General features: G+C 57.1%; 1 protein-coding gene across 1 annotated transcript; it reads left to right on the forward strand.

Annotated features, from left to right (window-relative positions):
• Positions 1 to 138: 138 nt before the first annotated feature.
• Positions 139 to 24,833, forward strand: SDC1 (syndecan 1). Its single transcript, XM_027556003.1, has 5 exons — positions 139 to 506; positions 20,301 to 20,382; positions 21,314 to 21,786; positions 22,386 to 22,530; positions 22,667 to 24,833. The coding sequence occupies exons 1-5, from the start codon at positions 441 to 443 to the stop codon at positions 22,834 to 22,836; spliced, it is 936 nt and encodes a 311-aa protein (XP_027411804.1). The 5' UTR covers positions 139 to 440; the 3' UTR covers positions 22,837 to 24,833.

Raw genomic sequence — 24,833 nt, forward strand, 5'->3', positions numbered from 1 at the left:
TGTCGCGGGCCGGGGGCGGGGCTGAGGTGCAGTGGTTGGGGCGTTCCTTGGCCGGGGAGCGGGGGACGGGCCTCGTGGCTCAGGGGGCGGGGTCCTAGGGGGGTGGGGACGAAGGCTGGCCCCGAGACCTGGAGAGCTGGGGGTGGGCGGCTAGTTTTTGCAACGGCTAAGGCCCGGGTTTATTATAAGGCGGAGCTCGGCGGGAGAGGTGCAGGCGGGAGCAGAGCTGAGCCGAGAGGAATCCAGCCGTAAGGGGAGCTGAGAGCGGCCGGCGGATCCGTAGACCTCGCCTAGGACTGCCGCGCGCTGGGCATTGCTCGAGGGAGCTGCGCGCAGCGCAACCGGCGGCGCCGAACCGGAGCCCCGCGCAGTCCGCGCAGCGCGGCGCAGCCCTGATCCGCGCAGCTCGCCGCTCTACTCCAGCCGCCGGTCCGGGCAGCATGAGGCGCGCGGCGCTCTGGCTGTGGCTCTGCGCGCTGGCGCTGCGCCTGCAGCCGGCCCTCCTGGTGAGTGCGGCCCGGGGCCGGGCTGCTAGGCGGCGGGAAGCCGGGGCTGGCGGACCCGCCGATGCCGGCTGTTGCACACGTGGAGGGGGAGGGGAAGCGGGGACTTCCCTTCTTCCCGCGCTAGCCCGGCGGGCCCCGGGACCCGGAGTCCCGAAATCAGGACTCTTTCTCCAATTGCCTCTTGCCATCGAGGGGCGCCGTGAGGGTTTCGCCTCTCCGGGCGGGGGCCTGGGGAGCCCTGCGGAGCGGAACCTGCGTGGGAGCTCCGCACTTATATAGGAACGGCTCCACGGGCGAAGGCGCCGGGGGTCGCCGGCTCCCAACCGGTCTCCCAGGGCACCGCGGCGGCCGGGCCCCCCGCCGGTGACCCGGGAGGATGCGGTGATCGCTGCAACTGCACCCCGCCCGCGGACCCTAATTCAAACCAGACCCGCCGAGCTCCGGCTCCTGACCCCTCGGCGGAGGCAAGTTTGGGCGCCGCGGACTCGGTGCGGGAGCAAGCGGGCGTGTTGGCTCCGGAGCCCCTGCCAAGGTTGCGCGGCGAACGACGGCGGGCGGGTGGAGGTGGGGTCCTCGGCTATCCGTTGGCCGCCGGAGAGAAGCCGGGCCGAGCTGGTAGCGGGAGATTCCGGGAAGTTGGCCCCGGCATTCTAGAGACCCGCAAGAACCCAACTTCTGGGCTGCTGAAGTTGTGCTGCCCGCGGAGGGGCGCGAGCCGGCGCTGGGCACCGCCAGGGCGCCCGGGCGGCTTCCACGCTAGTGGACCCTGGAATGGCTTTTCCCCTCCCCCGACCTGGCTTTGTGCTGGGGCCGCGCGGAGGGAAGGCGGGTCCCTTGGCCCGCCCAGCGGATCTGGAGGAAAAGGGGGACAAATGTGGAGCCCGGAGTTGGAGGGGAGGCCTTTGGGTAGGACTCCAGCATCCACCTTTGGCGAGGGGTGGGTCCCCTCTCTGAGAGGGACCTAGCCGACAAAGAGCATCCTGAGGCTCCCCAGAAAGTGGTCTGTCTCCCCAGCCGCCGTCCGCTGGCCCGCCTTCCCCAAAGGGGGCGCTTTGTTCTCGGCCCCTGTAACCCTTTCCTGGGAACCGCCCCTCAGCGCCGGCCCGAAAGAGGGCTGGGACCTGGGTTGCCGCCAGGTGTCAGCGCTGGCCGCGGGGTGCTTGCGTCCACACCCCATCCCCCACACCCGTTGCTGGAGTCCTGGGGTCCTCCCCGCTGGCCGTGTCGGCCATCCCTGGAGGGGATGGTGAGGGGAGGTGCGGACCGAGGGGTTTTTGCCGTTCCGGAAGTGGCGGTCTCTGGCCACCACATCTGGACGGCTCGACTTCCCTAGCTCTGGCAAAAGGAGGCACGTGGGAGGGCAAGGAGCGGCTCCCGGGGCGCGGGTACTCCGATCCTCTCCTTATAATGTATTACTGGACAAGTCTCTGGGCAACGCCAAAACCCTCCATAAGCGTGTCCCTCCATAATAATGGTAGCTCCCAGCTCTTGAGAACCTTGGTGTATTTTTCTCAGGGTCTGGCTCAGGTGAGGTGTATTTTCAGGTAGATCTGTGAAGTGCCTTTTTGCTTTGCTTGGAAACATTTTGGAGTCGAGGAACAGGTCCCTAATGCCTCTTGGATCGCTGATGAGTTGGAGCATGTGCCTCTCAGGGAGCCATGGGGACAGATAAGATTTCTGAGCGAAGTGTCCAGAGCACTCCTGGCTCTTAGGCCCAAGAAGTTGGCATCTGGCTTCTTCTCCTTCACTCCTTAAGTGCCGTGGCTTCTTAGGGATTCAGACTGCACCTTGAACCCACAGCTAATACTCTGGAGAAGAGGGTAGAGGTATTTGGCTCACGTCCCTGGCCCACCTCGCCTTGCCTGGCTGCTCCACACTCTCTCCAGGCTGAAGACGGGACCTCAGCAGTACTCCACCTATTTCCAGCCAGAGTCAGGAGTGGTAGCAGCGGTTTCTTTGCTAGCCTAGGTGAAGCTGGCATTCATACTTCTGAGCGGGGATCCCAGAGTGCCCTTTAACACTGGGAGGCAGATGGGATTAGAGATCCTCTGAGGACCAATGGCACCCCACTCCAGTACTCTTGACTGGAAAATCCCATGGACAGAGGAGCCTGGTAAGCTGCAGTCCATGGGGTCACTGAGGGTCGGACACGACTGAGCAACTTCACTTTCACTTTTCACTTTCATGCATTGGAGAAGGAAATGGCAACCCACTCCAGTGGTCTTGCCTGGAGAATCCCAGGGATGGGGGAGCCTGGTGGGCTGCTGTTTATGGGGTCGCACGGAGTCGGACACGACTGAAGCGACTTAGCAACAGAGGACCACTTTCCCAGAGTTTTCCTGTGTCCTAGGAAGGAGCAGACAGCTGCTTTTTTTTTTTTTTTTTTTTCTTCTCTCTTTCTCTTTTTCTCCGCTAGAAACTGAACCGTTGTGGAAAGGCAGAGCAGAGCCAAAGGCAGTTGAATTTGGAGGGGGAAAGATGGGTGGGAGGGAGGGAGACTCATTAGAGCTGTGGTGGTGGGAGGGCTTCCTGGAGGGGGTGATTGAGCTGAGCCTGAAAGCACTAATCTTTGGGGTTAGACTCTGGCTCAGAATTTAGGGTTTGGTTCTCCCCTCCCCCTATTTACAAAGTTTAGTCTGTTTTCTCTTTCCCAGCCCTGTTCTCTCCCTTTTATAGTGGCTGTCCGTGTTTGGTTCAGAGTGGGGGCATGAATCTTCTGCCCTCTTCCTGAAATAAATATGGCAGTGGGATTTGCCAGGATAGGAGAAGATGTCCACCAGTTGCAGAGGTCTGACGTTTCCCAGGGTTCACTTTGGTCCCAGTGGGAAGCAGGTCAGAACCCCCTGGGGACCAGGGAGTGACCCTGGGTGCCTGACTTTGGACAAGGGAAGGCTGCTGGGGCAGGAGGTTGCTCAAAACCACTCCCAAGAGACGAGAACAGGTTTGTCTAAAAAGGTTTCTGTGTGTGGTTTTGCCTGTGTGAGATCCCCGTGGTCTTTTGTTTCTGCCATGCAAGAAAAATTGCTTGTTCTGAAAAGTTATTTGCTGTTTCCCTCTCTTACTCTCTTCCTTTTCTTGAAAGGCATAAAATCCCTTTTTGCCTTAATTATGGGGGCTAGTAGAGACATTTCCCTTCGGCCTGGAGGAGTGGGTGGGGACAGGGGGGAGACAGAGGGAGGCGCTGACTGCTTCTGCCTGGGCTCCAAGCCTCCTAGAGGTGATGTCACTCCTGGCTTCAGCTCCACAGGGAGGGTGGGGCTGGTTTAAGTCTCTACCTGTGGCTCATGGTGGGTTCCAGTAAAATCTCATTAACCCAGATTGGTGGGGAGAGGGATGAGAAGGGAGAGGAGCCTGGAAAGAATTAATGAAAAGCTTGAATTTTGGAGGCGTTTTTATGGAGGAATCTTTTTTTATGGCAGCAGAATCTTGAATTCTGAACTCCCTTGAAAATGAGGTATCCTTCATATCCAGGTTTTCTCAGTAAGCTGAGAATCCACATTACTCTCAAAAATATTCTTACTTTGGGCAGGACTCTCTGAAATACTTCTCTTCCTTTATTAACAAAACAGTACTAAGCATAGTTTGATCTCTGGGTGCCAGGGGCCTCAAAGCTGTCACCATGTTAGGTTACGGCATTCATCTCCTGGGTTTATTGAGCTCTGAAGAGCACTTTGCCCCTGGGCCTGGTGCCCTCATGTTGGTACACTTGGAATTCTGGTTTGCTCTTTATCCTCTCCCATCCCTGTCTGATAGCAGCCAAAAGTGACATTTGTGGACCTAAAGTGTAGCCGGCAGCTTTTCAGTTCAGTTCTAATTGGCACTTTTCTCCAGCAGTACTAAGGAATTTGTTGGATTTGTTAGAATTATTTCTAAGATAAGAGTTCTCAGTGCTGAGTGAGGGTCTCACCTGTAACACTCATGAGCTGTGATACATGGATTTTGTGCCTTCAGAGGCCCAGCTGGGACTTCTGCATTGTTCTGATACTCCTAGAATAACCAAGAGGCTGTCAAGGGAGGTTCCTGCGGGACTCAGATGTCAGTGACCTCTGAAACAAGCACCTGACGATGACCCTATGTTCTCGGTTCTTCTATTTGGCTGAAGCTGTAAGTGACTTGCCAGTCACAGGTAGCCTGGACCTTGTGAGACTAGCGCACTCTAAATCCTGGTTGGCAAGGGCCCTCATTCTTAGCTTGGGTCCTGTCTCCCTTTTCTCACCATGTTTTATTTGGGTGACAGTGCATGCATACTGTTTGACAGGCCAGAAACAACTTTGGGTAAGGTAGAGCTTTGGGATTGGGTCTCTGCTTTGCCACTAAGTTACCGTGTAATCTCAGATGAGTCACTTCACTGTTGAGTCTTGATGTCCTGTGTAAGCTTATTCTCTCATTTGCGTATTCATTTCATAATGAAGGTGTGAAAGTGTTTGGTAATGAAAATGCCAGAGGAAAGTTGGCTGTTGATAGAATTAGGGTCATCTTCTTTTTTTTTTTTTGCCTAAAGCCATGTAGGATCTTAGTTTCCCAACCAGGGATTGAACCTGTGCTCATCGCAGAAGCGTAGAGTCCCAACCACTGGAGCACCAGAGAAGTCCCTAGGGTCATCTTTGAGTGCCTACTATTGAGTGCTATATGCTTTTCCTGCATCCTAATTTCATATTTAACCCAAACCTTTACCATGTATGTCACTGTCCCCATTTTGTGGATGAGGCCTGCAGAGGTGAGCCCCTACAAGGGGCCAGTGTGGAAGAACCAGGATCTGTACGCATGCCTGTGCACACATGTATGGCGTGAAGAAATGGAAGGACTGGCAAGTCTCCCCGGTGAACCTAGCATAGGAGGCTGGCTGAAACCTACCAGGCTTTCCCTTGTGCTTGCCCCCAGGGTAGCAGCCAGCATGCGCTGACTTTCATCTTGGGCACTGGGGAGACGTTTGTGGGATTAGTAGATCCTTTATAAGTCTGAAAAGTGGGCACCGTGGCTCCCATGGGGCGACCAGAACCCAGGACTCCTGCCTCCTGTGTTGGGCTCACCTCCTGGCCTTTTCAGTCCTGCTGTGAAAACAGCCGCATGAGGAGTTGGTCATTAAATGATTTCTAGTCCCAGAATCCTGGGATTTTTAACAGAACAAATGATTTCCTGATTTCCTCCTTCTTTTCAACAACGAATTTTAGAGGCTTGGGTTGAAAGCCACTCCTTGAGGGCCTGCGTAAATGTGTCTGGAGAGAAGGAATGGGATTAACGGAGTCTGTGGAAAGAGGGCTTTTGGCGCCAGGATCCTGTACCCTGGAACAGTTTCAGCGCGGTGTCATTTCCCTCTCAGCTGTTCCAGCAGAGGTTGGGCTTTCAATGGGAGGATACGTTCTGGAACCTCTCTCTGAGCTGCCATGAGTGCCCTGGCAACGCCAAGGGGCGGCAAGCATGTGGGCATCCCCCTGCACAAGGAGCCACGACCCTGTGCTCCGGGTCACTTTAGCAACTATGCAACTTCCGGCTCCAGGTAGATATGAGAGCCCCGTCCACTGCCCCCCAGAGGGGCTTTGTGAGATCTTACCACCTCTTCCTGTCCTCAGGATGCTGACCTTGGGTGGGGTGTCAGCACTGGAAAGTCCCCTCCATGCCCCGATCCAAGACAGGGACACCTGGTAAGCGCCCCAGGACTTGGTACCCAGAGGGAGCACCCGGGGCAGGGCGGTCTAAGCTTCCTCTGAAAAGAGTCCTTTTGTCTGTCGTACTGTGCTGGTTTGGGGAGCCAAGACAGGTCTAGTGGGGTCGTCAGGTCAGGAGAGAGAAGCCTTGAGGGTCTCTCTCCTGTGTCTATGGCTCTGTGGTTCTGCCTAATTATATGGAGAGGCTGCTCCCTCCTTGGCCTTCAGCCCTGGGAAAAACTCCTCTCTCTTCCCAGTGACTCACCTGAGGCTTGCAGCCCCACGAGAGACCGTGTGTGTGTGTGTGTGTGTGTGTATGTGTGTGTGTGTGTGTGTGCGCGCACGCACGCATGTGCATGCTCATGCACGTGTGAAGTGGTGGGTCCACTGCATGGGTTGCAGCTACGGCTGGGCCTTGCCTGGCCCGTCTTGACTTGATTTCCCCATTGAGCTTGCCTGTAGGTTAGGCTGCAGTCTGAGATTTGGGGAAACCTGCTCACCACCTGTCTGCAACTTCCTCCTCAAAAAGCAGGAAACCGTTTTTTCCCTCCCTTCAACAGTCTTTTCCCTTTTAACTGCAGCTTTAGAAGTCCATGGAAGTTATTCCTACAGACAAGGGTGGCCAGGACACCAGGTCCCTCCTGGTCTCAGTTTAACCCTCTCCTGTGTGATCAGGCAGGTCACTGCCCATCTGCACCTCAGTTCCCCCAGGCACTCAAGGGCCCTCCGCTTCCCTGCCTCAGCTCTGACAGCCATGTGGTTGCAGACAGTCCTTGTCCCGGGAAGGGTGAAGGTGCCACTGTGGGGAACCTAGCAGAGGCTCAAGCCCACTTTATTCCTCCAGGGACTTGAAGGAGCACGAGCTGACTGAGGGGTCATCTGTGGGGCGGAAATCAGGGCAGGCTGCTTGGAGGAGATGGACTTAGGGCTCAGTATGGGAACTGGAGGTGGACGGAGGCCCCTGGGCAAAGGCGGGCTGCGGGTGGGGGCTGGGTGGTGTTCCCTGCACACACCCAGGCCCCTGGCCACCTGCCCCCCAGTCCTCTTATCGGCAGGAGCGGAAGCCGTGTTGGGCAGGTTGGGGCAGTGGGGAAGGCGGGCGTGCTTATCGCTCCACTCATCAGCTGAGTCACTGTGCCAGGCCCACGAGTCCTCCCCAGAGACTCATCCAACCAGCCTTGTCCGCGAGCCCATTGTGCGTGAGGCCGGCTAGGGCTCGGGGGCCTGGCTTCCCGCCCTGACCCTCTGCACCGCTGAGTGACACTGCGCAGGCCTCTCTTGGCCTCAGTGAGCCCACATGTGAAATGGGAGGGGGCTCGGAGGGTGGGTGGGCGGAGGCTCGGCAACGAATCCGGGTGTTGGCGACATCTGGTGACTGTGTCGCGGGACTGGTGGGCGTCTGGGTGGGGCCTGCTCCTGCTGCCTCAGGAGAACTCTGCCTCGAGCATGGGGGTTGTGAAGCCTCCTTGGCTTGACCAGACCTGAAGCCCGGAGCCTGGGTGCCTGCTGTGCGCACAGCCTTGAGCGGGTAGAGAAAGGTCCATGCCTGGTCCAAGGGCGCGTATTGAGAGAGGAGAGCCATTAATGAGACCAGACCGAACGGTCAGTCGGTCTGTACAGACAGACCACAGGGACAGTGACAGCCAAAGGCCATTCACCCTGAGAAAGGGATTCATCCCGGAGCCCCTCCAATCAGGAACGCAGGCTGTGAGGCGGGGGCGCTTTCCACATTAGGGCAGTGGGTCCCCAGTGAAGGCAGCAGGACTTGGGGAGGCTGCCAGTCCTGCTCTGGGACAACTCTTGGGCTCCATTCATCTCCAGAGGTGTTCAGAGACTTGTCGCACCATGGGACGTTGGAGTCACAGTCTTGCCTGGCTACCTGGCACTTCCTGTGGCCATGCTGGCCCTCGCTGGGTGCCATCTGCCCCACCTTCTCACAGCAGGCTTAGGAGATGGGGTTCTGGGGCCTGGTCCAGGGTGGGTGGGATGTGGGGAGGTGGGAGGGAACTTCTGAAGGGCCCAGGTGGCTTGGCCACCCCAACTCCTAGTATGTGCTGGGCCCCAGGGGGCCTCAGGAGGACATGAGGCCTTCCCCTGCGGTTTCCACACCATGTCTGATGCCCTGGCTGCGTCTGACCTGGTTGGGGACTTGACTGTGGCAGTCCCATGGCAGGGGCACAGAGTTTGTGTTGCCTTTAATTTCCAGCAGCTTCTCAGCACCCCTGCTGCCTACGGCACGAGCCGGGGCCTCAGAGTCCCGTCTCCAGGAAGTGTCTGGATGGACAGTGGTCAGGTTTGGCCTCGCAGGGTGTGTTGGGAGCCTCTGAGACTGTGGTGGAGGCTGACGTTGCTCCAGCTTCTCCCAGAGAAAAGCACTGGGGGACACTGCTGTCTGTGGTAGGCGCCCTCCTCCCAGGAGAGGGTGGGTAGGGCCTGGGCAACCCGACCTCCTGGCTGACTGGGGCTCACTGCGCTGTGAGCCAGGCCAGGAGAATGGGCCCATAGAGGCTGAGCAGAGACCCCCAGATTTTGCCCCTGCCTCCTCTCCCGCCCAACACCCCCAGGCCCTGGGGAGCAGGGTACAGGGGTCTGAGGGGGTAAGGGTAGGTTCAGAGTGTCCCTGGAGCAGCAGGCCTGGTTGTTGTGAAATTCTGGGAAGGCTCAGGCCAGGAAGCCGGCCCTGAGGTCTTCATGGTGAGCCTGAAGCAGTAGCTGAGGCCCCTCTGGGTTCTGTGAATTGTGTGAGAAGTGGGGAACCCCCAACTTCACCCCTCTCCCTTGCACAACCCTCCCGCCCCAGAGGAACAGGATCATCCTTTCAGAGCCTTGTCTAGGGGCTGGGTATCCAGTGGATGCCCTGGGCCAGCTCTCCTCACAGTGCAGTTGCAGCAGCTGAGCCTGAATATCTGAGTCTGCCTACCTTTGAGGTAGGTCTGGGGCCCCATCTGGGGTCCTGAAGCCTTCAAGCTGGGAAGGCAAGGTGGGACCCAGAACTGGCTGGCTGGTCTGCCTCAGTTATTCTCTCCCAGCTGTCGGAGCAGAGAGAGGTGTTGTGTGGAGGCCGAAAGAGCACAGGCCTCAGAGTGTGGCCAGCCCCGACCGTCACCAGGCTCACCGCCTCTTCCCCGTAGCATCTTGTTCATGATTCTTCACCTGCCCTGAAGCCTCAGTTTCCTCCTGCATAAAACCGGGATTTTTCAAGTCCTGCTTTGGAGGGCATCAGGAAAGATCCTGTGAAATACCATATATGGTGGGATTGGAGCGTCTTCCTCATCTGGCCTCCGAGGAGCAAGTCTGGGAGAGCTTTGGGACTGATACTGCTTAGGGAGTCCCCTGGAGAGAGCTTCCATGGCACTGACCCTGCACCCCAGGGGTGCAGTCTGAGCTGGCCCAGGTGTGGGATCGGACTCAGCATGAGTGACCGGCTGGTCTTACCCCAGTGCTGACGAAGCAGGGCCTGCAAACATGGCTTTTGCCCCTTCTCAGAAATATGAGCCTTGCTTGGCAGGCCAGACTTTGCTCACTTCTGCCTGAGCCTCTGCCAGGGGCCAGCTCCTGCCCCGGGAAGGTGTGGGCTGGGTTGGCAGGCAGTGGCAGGAGGTCTGGTAAACCTGGACCCCAGGTACCCAGGTGGGGTCTCAGGGCAGTTGAGCAGGGCTCTGTGGCTGTGGGGCACTGTAGCCTGTGGGCAGAACTGTGGACTGTGTGGTGCCTTGGACTGGGAGCAGGGCTGGGCTGCAGGGTGGACTGGGAAGGCCCCACGCCAGGGTCTTCTTTCCTTCCTCTTGTGCTGCTTCCAGTGGAAATGATGGCTGTTTTCTTCCTGAGGGTCAGAGAGCCCTCGATCTTGCCTGTGACGGGGTGGTTAACTGCATGTCTGCTGGAGCAAGGCTGTGTGTATTTGTTGCTCAGTTGTGTCCTGACTCTTTGCGACAGCAGAGAGCCCACCAGGCTCCTCTGTCCATGGGGATTTCCCATGGACTGTGGCCCATCAGGCTTCTCTGTCCATGGGGATTTCCCAGGCAAGAATACTGGAGTGGGTTGCCATTTCCTTCTCCAGGGGAATCTTCCTGACCCAGGGATTGAACCTGGGTCTCCTGCCTTGCAGGCAGATTCTTCACCATCTGAGCCACCAGGGAAGTCCTAAGCAAGACTGCCTGGCCCCAGATCCTCTTTCTAAGCCCTTTAGTGGCTGTATGCCTTGGGACAGATGACTTGACCCCTTTGCCTTAGTTTCCTCATCTGTAAGATGGGTATGGACTAGAATCTAAGGTCATCCTGAGGTAAAGTGCTTAGACTAGTACCTGACACATAGTACTCAAGACGTATTAGCTGTGATTACTGTCCCTGCCCCCCCCCCCCCAACTCCCCACCTCTGCCCCAAGGCCCAGGTCAGATCTTTCTATTTTTCAAGTGACCCCCAAAACCCAGGTCAGATCCTTGGGTTCTTCCTTCTGCCCCATAACTGTTTTGAGCCCTGAGCAGGTGTTTTGACTTTCTGGGGTTTCTCTGAGCTCCTCAGACTGGGGCTACAGTCCACTGTCCTCCTTTAAAACTTTTATTTAAAAAATTTTTTTTTTTAAATTTTTTGGCTGTGCTTCCAAGCATGTGGAATCTTAGTTCCCCCAACCAGGGATCAAACCTGTGCCCTCTGCATCAGAAGCATGGAGTCTTAACCACTGGACCACGAAGGAAGTCCCACAGTCCTCCTTTTAACCAACTTAGCACTTACCTTGTGCAGAGGCTGCCAGGGCCTGGGAATTCAGCACCGGGCATTTGAAGTTGTGCACACCTTCCAGCCATCAAGAGCCTCTGGAGGAGGGCAGGCTGACAGTGAAGGGGCTCAGGGTGCTTTGCTGTTGGTTAGGGGACCTGGCTTTCACTGAAAATTCTTCTTTCCATCATTCAGGTCAGAAAGTACTGGCTCCACTCTGCCGTAGGACATCCTTCAAGGACACTCTGACCTTCCTGTGTCTCTGGGCTTCGAGTAGCCTTAGTGCCTACTTGGTCTGCCTCCTGCTTAATCCCAGAGACAGGTTCCCAGACTGGCCCATTCTCCTTCTGGACGTGGGAGGAGAAGCCATGTACACCTGTGATTTAAGCAGGAGCAAAGGGAATTTCATCCTCCTTTCTTGGGTGTGGGGTTGGCTGGCAACAGCATTCTGACACAGGTTAAAAAATGTGCTCTTGGCATCTTTCAGCCTCCTTTCTGCAATCCCTTCACATCTTCCAAAGTGCCTGCCCATCCCCAGTGCCCTAGTGCCAGACTGTCCTTCCCTCTAGAGCTGATTTCTGCTCTCCTGTGAGTCTCTAGCGCCCTTCAGCCCTCCTAGAGGCATTTGCATCTTAAATGGGATGGTCAACTGCACACTGGGGAGATCTGGGGGATAAAGTGCTCCCCCGTCACCCCCTCCCCCACCTCATCCCCACAGCTGGAGCCCTGTCTGGCTGCAGGTGTGTCAAAAGCTGCAAGTTTCTGCCTCCTTGAAACCTGAGGACACTTTATTTAGCTGGAGCAGGCGGAGGATGGCTCTTGAAGCCCATGCCAGAGGTGTCAGGTCCCCAGGCCAGGCTCAGTTTGGGGATTAATCAGCCAGAGAGCAGTTTGAGGGGCCTTCATGGGGTGGGGGTGGAGGGCGGCAGGCACGACTCGGGGATCCTGCCATGAGCTTTCTGCCCTTAGCTGTCTCATTGAGACAGCCTGAGCCGAGGAGGGAAGAGCCTGTGGGAGTCTGGACTGCTCCCTCTGTCCCTGTGGGTTGACAGTTGCCATGCCCAGAGTCACTTTGGTTTGGGACATCTCCAGCCTCCTGTCTAGGCCATCACCCTCTGGGACAGTGGAGAGGGGTGACCCTGAATCACTCTGATCAAGTGCCCCTCACTGCTGAGTCCCTCTTGGGGGTTGGCTGCCCCTCCAGGGTGGGCCTTGACTCCTTGGCCACAGACCTGGGTCTCGGAGCCCTCTTGCTGCCTTTCAGCCAAGCCCCTGCTCTGCAGAGGGGCTGCCTGAGGCAAGGTGTCTCTTCAAGGTCACCCAGTGAGTTGGAAGAAGAGCCCAGCTTTTCCAGCTCTGGGTCTGGTCCCTTTCCCCTGCCCACCTCCTTGTCTGGATCCTGGGGCAGCAGCAGGCATGGATGCGGGCTGGGCCAGGCTGGCCTTGCTCAATGCCTGAGTGGAATCCTACCCTGCCTGGCCCAGGTTCTGGCAGGTGGAGGAAAGCCGAGGAACTGGTCTCCCAGCTCCATGGCCCCACACCCAGCCGTGAGCGGGGCCTGTTCTAAGACGAGTCTCGGCACGCGGCAGCAAGACGGGCGCCAGCCCTCTGGAAGGGTGGCTACGGGGGTTGCTGGTGACAGCTCTGACCTGGCTTGGGCATCGGGGCTGGCTCTGGCTGCCAGGAAACCCTCCCTCCCTCAACACATCGCTGGCCCCAGGTACTCCAAGGAGGAGGGCCCTCTGACCTGACCTTGGGTCCCCCTTCTGAAAGTCCTGACACGCAGTGCCCTGCAGGACGTGCTACTGCAGAGGGGGTCTTTAAGCCAAGTACGGGTGGTATCCTGCACCCCAGCCCTGCCCTGGAATCCCCCAGAGGACTGAGGTCTGTCTCCTAGTGGCAGGGTGGGAATGGCTGAGGTGGGGTTGTTGGGGTCGGGGGGTGGTAAGGGGTGCGTGCCCCGGAGGTCCCCCTGTAAGGCACTCCTCCTCGGGGCTCTGTTGGTGCCCTGACAGAAGCACGATCTCAGGGTGAGAGCAGCAGAAGCACCCTCTTCCCCGCCTGTCTGTTCCGGGGGCCCCTCCTGTTTTGGGCCGTACCCATCACCCCTCGGCAGGTCCCAGCTTGACTTGGTTCCTGGTGAGTTGATAAATCGTGGTGCCTGTCAGGCTGGAAATGCTGATGCTGTCCCGAGGCACCGACGGGGCCCCTCCCTCCTGGAAGTGGAGAGGCGGGGGGGAAGGTTTCAAGGTCTTGAGGCCAAAGCCGGGAGATCTGAATCCCTTCGATGCCTAAGCACATGTCCCCTGCAGCACAACTTCCAATTTAGGGAAGAAGCCTTCAGAGAGGAAGTGATTTATCCACCACTGTGACATCCCGGGCAGGGGGAGCCCTGGTCTGCAGGCCTGCCCCTCTAACCCACCCCTACGTGGCTGGCTGTGGCCAGCTTATCACCCCCTGCCCCCACTCTGGCCTCACTCACGATGAATTGGGGCTGCAGATCCCAGCCTAGCCTGTCAGGACCCTAAGAAGGTTTAGGGTTCTTCAAGCTCTGAACCCCTTCTGTTATCCGGATGGGAATGAGGTCCAGAGAGACGGCAGAGGCCCAGGTCACCCAGCAAAGGAATCTCAGCCTGGGGTGGCTCCCTTATCAGGGCTCTTTCCCTTCTGACATCCTTCGCTGTGGTCGTTTCTCTGAGAGCCTTGATTCAAGATGCTCTGGATTTGGCCTGCGTGGTCTGTGCATAGGTTGTGTGAGCCTGGGCTAACCGAAGGGGTGCAAATGATCCCTCTGATGAGGGAAAGCCGAGTCACCAACTGCACTGCTGGTTTCAGCCTGCATCTGGCCAGCTGACCAGATGAGAACTGCCTGGAGAGCCGAGGGGGCCCTGCTCAGCCCCAGGCAGGCAGGACGGAGCCCCAGCCCAGCTTCAGGACAGAAGAGTCTGGCTTGTCTTTGTTTCCTGCTTCTTGCACTCCTGGGATTGAAGGCATCCTCTCAACTCTGTGGTGAAGCTTCTGCAGACCAAGCAGGCACCATGGTGTACTGACTACAGAGAATGGGTATATCAGAGGTGTAAGGAGAACTTTCTAGAGCTTTCTCAGATCACTTGGCCCCTAGGGCGTGTTTTGGGGGCTACTTGGTACCTCTTCTTTGAACCCTGGCCCTGAGTGGGGGGTCTTATCTCCTCCAGCCCACTCCCAGTGAGACCTTTTCCTGTCCAGACTATTGCTCTCCACATGCAGTCTGCAGACCGCTTACAGCAGCTGGAGCTTGTAACATGCAGAGTCCTAGGCCTTTGCCCCCAACCCCCAAATCCACCTTAGGGATGGAGCTCAGAAGACTTCCTCTCCAGCAGTCTCCTGGTAGTTCTTAGGGACGTTAAAGAAGAGAGCCCCCAGCCTGAATGCAGGTGATGGTGTGAATCTTCCCTCTGGCCACTTTGGCATCCTGCTGCACAGGTCAGGGATGACAGCTGGGATTCTGTAGCTTACACAATTCAGCCCCCAAGAATTGTGTGGGGTTGGAAAAATAAGCTTTTTTTCCCCACTCTTAGATCCATAGATCTGACCAAGAAACTGGTAAAAAAAAAAAGATTAAAAAAAACCCATGAAACTCATTTAAGCCTCTCGAGAATGCCTGCTGTTGTGTGGGATTTTGATGGGATGGGATGAGGAGTGTTTATCCCAGCGTGATTGTAGGGCCGCCTCATGAGAAAAGTACATTTTCTCATGAAATGTACGTTCATTCTCATGAAATGTAAGAAAAGTACGTTCTTACCCTCTCTTCTCCCCTCAACCTGGGCTTATGGAACCAGTTGGGCCTCCCACCCCCTGTCCTCAGCCCCGGAGCTGGCACCGAAGCTGGCTGCTTGGGGAAGTCCGTGACCTGGGCCCTGTGACAAGGGGCAGTACTTGGTCCTGTGGGCTCTGGGACTGAGCTCCCACCACGGCGGCCAAAGCTCTGTCACCACACAGAGCATTCCAACCAACAGACACCTAAACCCCCCTTTCCCACTTGGCTGCAGTCTGCCATACCAGTGAGGCCGCAGTGCTGCTGAAGTTGTGACTTAGAACTAAGAGCTGACCTCTCTGGTGTCTGGCTGTGGGCTTCACTATCCTCCCCTAGTGCCCTCAGCACGATGACCCTCTGTGCCCCAGCCTGGGCGACTCCCCCTTCCAGAAGCCTCCTGGAGTGGGGGCTGCACCCTGGAGGCTCACCAGGGTCCAGATCATACTGTTTCTTACCCTCTCTTCTCCCCCAAACCCCTGGATGGTGGTCCCCTGAGTTTTGAAGTTGAAGACCCTCTTCACTGTCAAAATCTGTGACCTTGCATAATATTGTACTTTTCTCGTGTGACCTCAGCTTTTAAAGGATTTGTGTTTATCCATCACTCAAATCAAGTAGTGGGTGACATGTTAGTGATTCAGGGTGTGGGTTGGAAACCATAATCTTTGGACCTGGTGGCTATGGGTTGATGGGGTGGCAAGGGTCAGGGGCCAGAATGGGCAACCTCTGTGGTCAGCCTGGAAGTAGAAGCCCCTCACCTGAATATCTGAGATGCCCACTTGGTATCCCGATGTATGATTGTCCCAAGGAACTTTTATGCACATGCCTAAGGTGTCTTGGCAATGGCACCCCACTCCAATACTCTTGCCTGGAAAATCCCATGGACGGAGGAGCCTGGTAGGCTGCAGTCCATGGGGTCGCACAGAGTTGGACACGACTGAGCGATTTCACTTTCACTTTTCACTTTCATGCATTGGAGAAGGAAATGGCAACCCACTCCAGTGTTCTTGCCTGGAGAATCCCAGGGACAGGGAAGCCTGGTGGGCTGCTGTCTATGGGGTCGCACAGAGTCGGACACGACTGAAGCGACTTAGCAGCAAGGTGTCTTGGAGGAATGCTGTCACACAGCTCCAGGCCCTCCTATGGCCAGTTGCGGGTGAGAGATGGCAGGAGTGGGCTTGAGGGAACCAGTGCCTCCTATAACGGAAGCATGGAGTCCCAACCACTGGACCAGAAGGGAATTCCCCTTGAGGCTGCCTTCTCGAAGCTTCTCTGCCAGTCTTCTGCCTGGGGGCTGCCTGCCTGCCAGACTCCTGACTTGCTCTTGGGAATGGCAGGCAGCCTGGTGATGAAGACCCTCCACTCCTGATGATCCTGACCCTTGCTTGGCCATGCCGTCCCCTCTGCACCTCTGAAGCTGGACCAGCACCTGGGTCTCAGCTGCTGGGCAGGGGTTGGGAACCCTTACTTGGTGAGGAACACGTGCGCATCCCAGGACTCCTGGGGCCTGCAGAACATTGTAGAAACTTGGGCAAGTGAAGTGAAAGTCACTCAGTCATGTCCAACTCTTGGCGACCCCATGGACTATAGCTGGCCAGGCCCCTCTGTCCATGGAATGCTCCAGGCAAGAATACTGGAGTGGGTTGCTATTCCTTTCTCCAAGGGATCTTCCCAACCCAGGGATCGAACCCAGAGGTCTCCCACATTACAGGCAGATTCTTTATCTAAGCCACCAGGGAAGAGACTTAGGCAAGTTTCCCTTAAAACAGCTGAGCTATCAGGGAATGTGGTCCTCTGGGGCAGGGTAGAGGGAGAGAGATGGCAGACGAGGGGTACAAGCCCTGCCTGTGAGTGTGCAGACACTTCACTGCCTGGTGGCCATGGGCAAGAGCCCACCTTATCTCAGGAGAGGCCAAATCTCAGCCCTGCCTGCCTCAAATCAAAGGCTAACAGGAGGAAAGGGATGGAAAATACTTCCAGTGTCAAGAGACCAGGTTCTCCTTTCATACTCCCTGTCCTGCTCTCCCAGAGCCCTAACCCCAAGTCCTCTCTCGGGGGGCGGGGGAGGTGGGTGCTCCTCTCACAGCCTCGGTGTGGCCTGAAGACCAGCATGGCTGAGACGAGGTGGGCTGGCTATTCCCTTCAGGCTTCCTGTGCCCTAGCCCCTGTGTATCTATCTGCCCCAGACGCCCCGCCACACCTGGCTTTGGCCTTTCAGGCCCTGGGCTTCCAGGGTCTGTGCTGGTGGTAGGAAGGACCAGATTCAGCAGACTAAGTCTGCCTTTGAGCAGACTATGTGACCGTCTAGACCTACTCATAGGGCTTTTGATTTGTTGTGTGAAAAACTGGTTTTCTGGGCCTTACAGAGGCTAAAGGCTTCATTAGAGGTCTGGCTGGCTCCCTTTTGTCTTCCCAGGCTGCTTGAGGTTCCAAACTGGGCCGACCTGCCCCTGGCATACCTGCGTTTTGGCCAAGTGGTCTCAGGGCAGCGTCAAGAGGCCATGCCCAGGAGAGCCCTATTTTGGGCCCTGGAGGCAGCTGACCACAGGCCCATAGCATGGCCTGGCCGCTGAGTGAAACCAGAAGTCTCCCAACCTCCGGTGTCAGCCGGCACCTGGTGAGGCAAGATCAACCTCAGCAGTTTCTGCTGATTTCCTCCCCAGGGAGCTGCAGCTGTCACAGGGAGGCTCATGCTGGAGGTCTGGGAGGTCACTGAGGCCCATCCCCTCAGTGGAGACCCAGCCCAAAAGGGCAAGAGGCTGCCCTGAGGCCTGGGAGCCGGTTTCAGGGGAGAAAGTGTTTGCTTAAGAGCTTGTTGTGTAAACAAGATCGCAGTGGGATAAACCCAGCCAAGATGAGGAAACAAATTGTTTTTAGGGACTGGGCCAATCCAAAGTCTTATCTCGTCCTGAGAGAAACCCTTCTCTTGGGAAACTGCTAACCTGTCGGGGCCTCTGTGTAGGTGAGAGGCGGGGCCTCCTTGGTTTTGCCGGCGCCTCCAAGGTGGACGGGGTCTCTCTCAGTGCACTGTGCTCTCTGTGGGCTTCAGAGGCCCCGTCCGTGAAAAAGGGCCTGGCCCCGGGGATGCTGCCTTCTGCTTCATGTCGTGTGGTCCAGGCTGGTGTGGCTGCAGCCCTGGCCCCCAGCTCCAGCTCCAGCTTTCTCTCCAAGGGTGGGAAATGGAGCGTCACCACCTAGGGTCTCCTCCAGATCTTCAAGGGTGTTGGGTGAAGGTGGGGGGTCTCAGTGAGTGAGTGTGGGTGGGTGGGGTCCCCTGAATGCTTGTCCCCCTCAAGCTGTCCTGTCGGGAGCATCTGCTGGGGGCCTGGGGCAGCAGCATGTCAGGATGGGGATACCCACTCTGCACCTGCCTGAGGGGCAGGGTTCTTTGTTACTGAAGCGGGGTAGCCTTCCAGGAGCCCAGGGCAGCTTTAAAGCTCCATGGAGGCAGGGCAGGTGTTTGAAGCACCCCAGGGGACAATACACACAGGACGTGGCCCAGGGTGCAGGTAGAATCTATGTATTGTGAATGGGCCGTGGCAGCTCAGACAGAGTGGCCAAAATCTTCTTCTTGGGGGGCTGAAGTACAGTGTGGGTTTTGTACTTTCAAAGGAAGCTCAGTGGTATTTCTAGCCTCATAGTTTCTACACGTGTCTGAAGCTTCCCTCAGACCTGGGCCCTTGGACGGAGCTTCCACCTGGTCTAGCTCTGCCTCAGGAGGCCAAAGGTCTTGTCTGTCCCTTCCTGCTCTGCCCCACTCAAGAGGGCGGCCCCGTGGCCTGTGGCTAGGACCTGGCGAGGCCTCTTGGGCTGAGGAGGCCAGTTCCCTGGAGCCCAGCCTTGGGCGGGGCCTGCCCTCTGACAAGTTTGCACAGAGCTGCCTACGTACTGGCTCCCTTCTGCCCTGTCTTCTCCTAAAACCCTACCCACCTCCAGCCCTCCTCTTCCTGGACAGGCCCCAGAATCCTCTTTCCCATGCCGAGTGGCTCTTGCTCCCCAAGTTAGAGCGGGGAGCAAGTTAGAGACACTGTTGGTGGGATGCTTGGGTGGTGGGTTCACCACTGTGAACCAGGCTCTGTTAGGTTCTATTTTGTGTATAACCTTATTGAACTTTTGCAACAATCCTGGCATGTAGATAGGCTTCCCCAGTGGCTCAGTGGTAAAGAATCCACATGCAGTGCAGGAACCGCAGGAGATGTGTGTTTGATCCCTGGGTTGGGAAGATCCTCTGGAGAAGGGCATGGCAACCCACTCCAGTATTCTTGCCTGGAGAATCCCATGCACAGAGGAGCCTGGTGGGCTACAGTCCATAAGGTCACAAAGAGTCGGACACAAGTGAAGCGACTTAGCATGCACATGTGGGATTTTGATATTACTACTGTTCCCGTTTTACAAATGGGAAGACTGAGGCTGTAAGAGGTTTACTGTGTCCTCAGGGCCATTCAGCTAGTAAGGGGCAGAGGTCAGGGGGTTTGCAAAAGCCCATGTGCTCTGAACTACACTGTCCCACTTCTTCATTTATTTTTTGTTCTGGCCGCTCATTTATTGGGACTGCTGCACAGGGTCATTTGGGTCAAAGTCTTATTGCTGCACAGGATACTTAAGGCTACTCTTCCTGCCACCTGGCTGCTGGGTCCTCCCTTCCTCACCTGTTCTCCTGGAGCCAGAGTTAGGGGTGGGCGTGGTCCCCCCCCGCCCCCGACTGGGTTTCTGCCCTGGCCAGTTCAATGTCCTCACCTGGCCCCACTCCCTGGTCTTGCTGGAGCGGCCCCTTGCCTCAGGGCCTGGGTCTGAGTGTTCACTTTGGCGCCTGCAGCCTGTTGGGCTCGGCCCCAGGCAGGCAGCTTCCCTGGGGTGGCTGTTTGCACACAGGACCCACCCCAGGCCCACGGCCCATTTGCCTCCTTAGCCCAGGGCCCCTTCTAGATCAGCCTCATCTGTCCTCAGCTTGATGGATGCTCTGTCCTTCCTTCCCCAAGAGGGAGGGACCCAGTTTCTCCTGTGAATGAGAAAATGGGCTGAGTGTGTGACCAAGCATCATGGCCAGGCCTGGGGGCTGTCCTGCGTGGGCAGGCCCTGTCTCAGCACAGACGACTTACTCCATGCCCATCCTCGCTGCCCCCACCCCTGCCCCCGTGGCGCCCTCGGGGTCTGCAGCTTGATGCTCAGCATGCCTGGGGATGGCCTCCTTGGAGCCAGGGGGTTGTAATGTTGTTTCCAGGGGCCCCTTGAAAGCCCCACTCTTGAACCCTGAAGCCCCCTGGCCAGCGGCCTCCAGGACCTGATTCTCAGGGTAGGGTGGGCTGTGGTCCCACAGAGGCCACAGCTGGGTTTCCAGTAATGGTGTCATCTGTCTGCTCCTCTGAGTTCTGGGGCTCCCTCGGTAGACCGAGCTTCTTGAGGCAAGGGCCTTGCCCCCAGTTTGCGGGTTTCTGCACCCCCAGTACCTGCCCAGGGCTGTATCATCATAGCATTAGGGGGTGTGTGGGGGAACCAGAGGACTGCCCTCTAGAGCTGAGGGCTTCTTTCTGTGCTGTGTGTGGGGTGTGTGTTTGGGTGCAGCATTCAGCTGCCTAGGATGGGGACCCTGGACTAGCAGGCCCCAGTGAAGACTCCACTCTTATCCTTCCCTGATCTTTTTCCAGCACAGTGTGGCCGTAAACATGCCCCCCGAAGATCAGGATGGCTCTGGGGACGACAGTGACAACTTCTCTGGCTCGGGCGCAGGTGAGTGGACGTGAGGGCCCCCTCTAGGATGTCAGCAGGCCGTGGGCTGAGGGTGGTGATCAGGCTGGGCCTGAAAGGTTATGCCAGGAATGAGAACTGGGTCCATGCTGCAAGGAGAAAACACGTGTGGCTTGGGAGGGCAGGGTGTAGATTCCCAGGGGGGCTGCCTGCCGCAGACAGACTTGGGCTCATGTTCTCCTTTTTAACTCGCTGGGGAACCTTTGAAAGGATTTTTTTTTTTTAACTTCTCCAAACCTCTATTTTTTCATCTGTACAGTGGGAATAACATCTTGACTTTATAAGGTTGTTGGGAGCCGTGAGGCTACACAGATCTGGTGGGAGTACAGATCGTCCACAAATGTTCCTTTATCTTCCCTCTTTTCCCATTTCCCTGAGGCAGTAAAATCCTTGAACTGGAGGTGGTCAGGGAGACCTCCCAGAGGAGGTGCTCTTGAACTAGACCTCAGAAGGGGAGGCTACAGTCATCCTTGGGGAAAGTGGCCTAGGCAAGGGGGCCTTGGAGCTGGGAGGTAAGACACAGGCCTCTGTTCTTGGGAACCTGGGCGTTTCTGGAGGGAGAGTGAGTGGAGCAGGGAGGGCCAAGTGGGTGTGTGCTGGGGATAAGGTGTTCAGGGCCCTGAGGATGTGCCCCACCCCTCCGCCCAGGGAGCAGGCTTCAGCAGTGGCAGGAAACCCCCTTCCAGATGCAGCAGAAAAGGGCAGCTTTCCTAGCCCTAGCTGGTCCATAGGATGGCACAGAGTCAGACACAACTGAAGCGACTTAGCATGCACACACAGCTCTGCCCCACGGCTTCTCATGGGAAGAAAACCTTGCTGTGCTGGCCTGGGAGTCAGAGCCGGGGTCTGAGCTTGGCTGGTCTTGATGTTCGGGGGCTCCCTGATGCCACAAGCTCTGCTTCTGGCCCTGCAGGTGCTTTGCCAGATATCACCTCATCACACACGCCCTCCACCTGGAAGGACCTGGGGCCCGTGACGACCACAGCCACGGCTCCAGAGCCCACCAGCCCAGATGCCATCGCCGCCTCCACCACCATCCTGCCAACCGGAGAGCAGCCTGAGGGAGGCAGGGCAGTGCTCCTGGCAGAGGTGGAGCCTGGCCTCACCGCCCAGAAGGAGGCCACCCACCCACCCAGTGAGACCACACTGCACCCGACCACTCACAGCGTGTCCACAGCCAGAGCCACCATGGCCCCAGGACCCGCCACCTCCCATCCGCACAGGGACGTGCAGCCCGACCACCATGAGACCTCGGCTCCCACAGGCCGGGGCCGTATGGAGCCGCACAGGCCCCACGTGGAGGAGGGAGGTCCTCCTGCCACTGAGAAGGCGGCTGAGGAGGACCCCTCTACCCAGATCCCAGTGGGAGAGGGCTCTGGGGAGCAGGTAGGTGTCAGGCCCGCTGTCATCCTCTGCGTTTCCTGGGATATTGGGTGGCCCTAGTGCCTTGTGGGGCACAGTGCACTGGGTGCAGGGTGCTGGCCTGGTCCCCTGGCACACCCGACCCCTTGTACTCTATGAGCATATAATCCTCACCGTGAAGACAAGATCCCAAGGTCCCATCCTCTGCCTGCCCACAGGGCTGAGCCTGCGGTGGGACAGACTAAGTAGACCAAAGCTAGAGGGCCCTTCAAGGCCCTTCAAGAGGGCTTCCCCAGCATATGCTCCTGGGACAAGAGGGAAAGCTCTCCCAGGTCTTGCTTTTCATCTTAGAGCATCATGGCAGTGTACACATTATGCTGAAATGAGCCTATTTATTTTCGTATAAAATGTGCTTTGCATCACTGGACGTGGTGCCTCGGCCACAGTCCGGTAGGGTCCAGTGTGATGTGGCCAGAGGGACCTGACCTCCGGGTCCAGGGAGGTCTGGGTTCGGGTGTGCGCGTCTAGAGCTGGTGACAGGGGTGACCAGGGAAGCTGGAAGTGGACCTGGGTGCAGCCTCGTCTGTGGCCATCCACCTGGTCCTTTCCCTGCCCTCTCCTAGGACTTCACCTTCGACTTGTCCGGGGAGAATGCGGCCGGGGCCGCAGGGGAACCTGGCTCACGGAATGGAGCCCCGGAGGATCCTGAGGCCACGGGGGCAACGGGGGCCTCACAGGGCCTCCTGGATCGGAAGGAAGTCCTGGGAGGTGAGTTTTCTCTCCAGTGGGTGGGTGATGGAGGTTGGGGGAGGGGAATGCTGTCTTTATCACTGGCAGGGCTGCCACTCAGCCCCCAGGAGCAGCTGAGCTGAGCCGGCCTCTGTCCTCCTCCCTGCCCATCCAGGGGTCATTGCTGGAGGCCTCGTGGGGCTCATCTTTGCCGTGTGCTTGGTGGGTTTCATGCTGTACCGGATGAAGAAGAAGGACGAGGGCAGCTACTCCTTGGAGGAGCCAAAACAAGCCAACGGCGGGGCCTACCAGAAGCCCACTAAGCAGGAGGAGTTCTACGCCTGATGTGGGGGGACACCTCTCCCCTCTCCCTGCCACTCGCTAGACGCCCCCCACTCGCCTCTTCTGTGAAGAACTGCAGACCTGCATCCCTGCCACCATGCCACCTCCCTGGAGCGCCCAGCCCCGCTGGCGTCTCCCCTTGCCCACGGAGTTCTGGGCCCGCCGGGGAGGGGACCTCACCTCTGCTTCTCTCTCTGACTTCTGCCTGGAGACTTGGGCACAAGGGCTTTCTCGCGAACGACTGACTTTTCCACTGCAGACAGCACCTGGCATCCTGCCACGCTGACTCAATTTCTCCAAGCTGAAGCAGGCCCAGCTCTGGAGAGAAGGGGACCCTGCTGCTTTGGACGAAGATGCTGTGGCTGAGGGTGGACACGTCTGTAGCACTTACTGGTAGACACCAGCAGGCCTGGGGGCGTGTCCTGCCGAGTAGCAGGGCCAGGAGGTCAGGGCTCCGTCAGAATTCACTTTGTTTCGTGGGGAGGTCTAACTTAGATGTCAACTTGTTTTTGCACATGTTTTTCCTCTAGTTTCTTTGTTCATAGCCCAGTAGGCTTTGTTACTTCTGAGGTAAGTTAAGTAAGTCGATTTGGTTATTCCCCATCTTTCTTCCCTAATCTACAGTCAGGAGACAGCGTCAGGGTTTTTAAGAAGACTTTTTCTTTTTTTTTTTTGACTAGGAGAACCAAATCCAGGAGCCAATGTCTAGGTTAGTTTGTGTCTTGTCTGAGTTTATCGCTCACGTGTGCAACAGGGTATGGAATGTCTGTCGGGTGGCCTCACTGGTGGGCTGGCCCATCCCGGCTCCCATGGGTGGTCACCTCTTGGAGCAGTTCTGCCTGTGTCCATGAACTTGGGGCCGGGGCCATGGCCTGGGCGACTACCATACTGGGGAGGCCCCTGTAAAATTGAATCCTGATGTCTCAGGCTGGGGAAGATCAAGGAGAGACGACTCTAGGGTGGGAGAGATGGCGCTGGGCCCAGAGAATCTCCTGTAGACCAAGCCTTTCCTTTGATGCCATTTCTTGGGGACACTTTCTCCTGTAAAGTGACAAGAGACGTCTTGGGTACACCTGGCACTGAGCTGCCCCACGGATGGACCAGGCTCACTTTTGATTAGCTCCTGTAGCCTGACTGTGGGCCGGAATCAGGAATATTCCAAAGAGTAATAGTCTTTTGCTTTTGGCAAAACTCTATTTAATCCAATGGGTTTTTCCCTGTACAGTAGATTTTCCAAATGTAATAAACTTTAATATAAAGTAGTCATGTGAACTCTACTGCCTTCACTTCTTTCTGCGCTGGTTGTATGTTTGACCAGCCTTTTCTCTAAATGCCAACAATATTGGGAAACTTGGCTAAAAGCTCTGTGCTTTGTCTTTCCCATGGGGAGGGATTCGGAGGCCAGAGCACCTCTTGTTTGTTTGGTTTTTTTGTGTTGTTGTTTTTTCTCAACTTCTTCTGGACCTTGGCAGGTTCTGCCAAGGTTGTACAAGGCCTGATGTAAATTTCTGTGTTGCCAAGTTCGAAAGAACATCTCCTAAATGGTGACGAAGCTGTGTCAGCCCCAGTCCAGCTTGATCGGAGGCCATGGGCCCCACGGAGGCCTGGAGCCAAGGCCTGCCTCTCAGACACCTTGGATGTTCCTTTTCTCACACCTTTGCTGGGACCAGAGACAACCCCCCACCCCACCCCACCCCCGTCCCAGCCCTGGCTCCTGGGAACTCCTGTGCTTGCTTATTTAATTTGACAATGTTCCAGCTGCTCTGTTGGCTTCTCCAAGAGGGGACCGTCCAAGACTTGGAGAGACGCCCCTGCCCGAAGAAGGGGACCCGTGCCTTGTGTTCCGTACGGGGACTTTGTGCCTGGAGTGTATGACTGGACACGACTCGGGGACGGGGAAGGGGTTGTGACTGTGCTCATCTCTGTGGGCCCATGGGATGGCACTCGGCCAGTGACTGGGCCCATTCATGTAACTGTAATAAACGGTACTTGTCATTCTG

This window comes from Bos indicus x Bos taurus, chromosome 11 (genome assembly GCF_003369695.1).
Source record: "Bos indicus x Bos taurus breed Angus x Brahman F1 hybrid chromosome 11, Bos_hybrid_MaternalHap_v2.0, whole genome shotgun sequence".
NCBI classification, from domain to species: Eukaryota; Metazoa; Chordata; class Mammalia; order Artiodactyla; family Bovidae; genus Bos; species Bos indicus x Bos taurus.

What these genes read in the sequence shown, in the direction of transcription:
- SDC1 (XM_027556003.1), top strand. Translation starts at nt 441, where the DNA reads ATGAGGCGCGCGGCGCTCTGGCTGTGGCTCTGCGCGCTGGCGCTGCGC. An exon ending in GCCTGCAGCCGGCCCTCCTG is followed by an intron (nt 507 to 20,300) that starts GTGAGTGCGGCC and finishes ATCTTTTTCCAG; the next exon opens with CACAGTGTGGCCGTAAACAT. An exon ending in TCGGAAGGAAGTCCTGGGAG is followed by an intron (nt 22,531 to 22,666) that starts GTGAGTTTTCTC and finishes CTGCCCATCCAG; the next exon opens with GGGTCATTGCTGGAGGCCTC.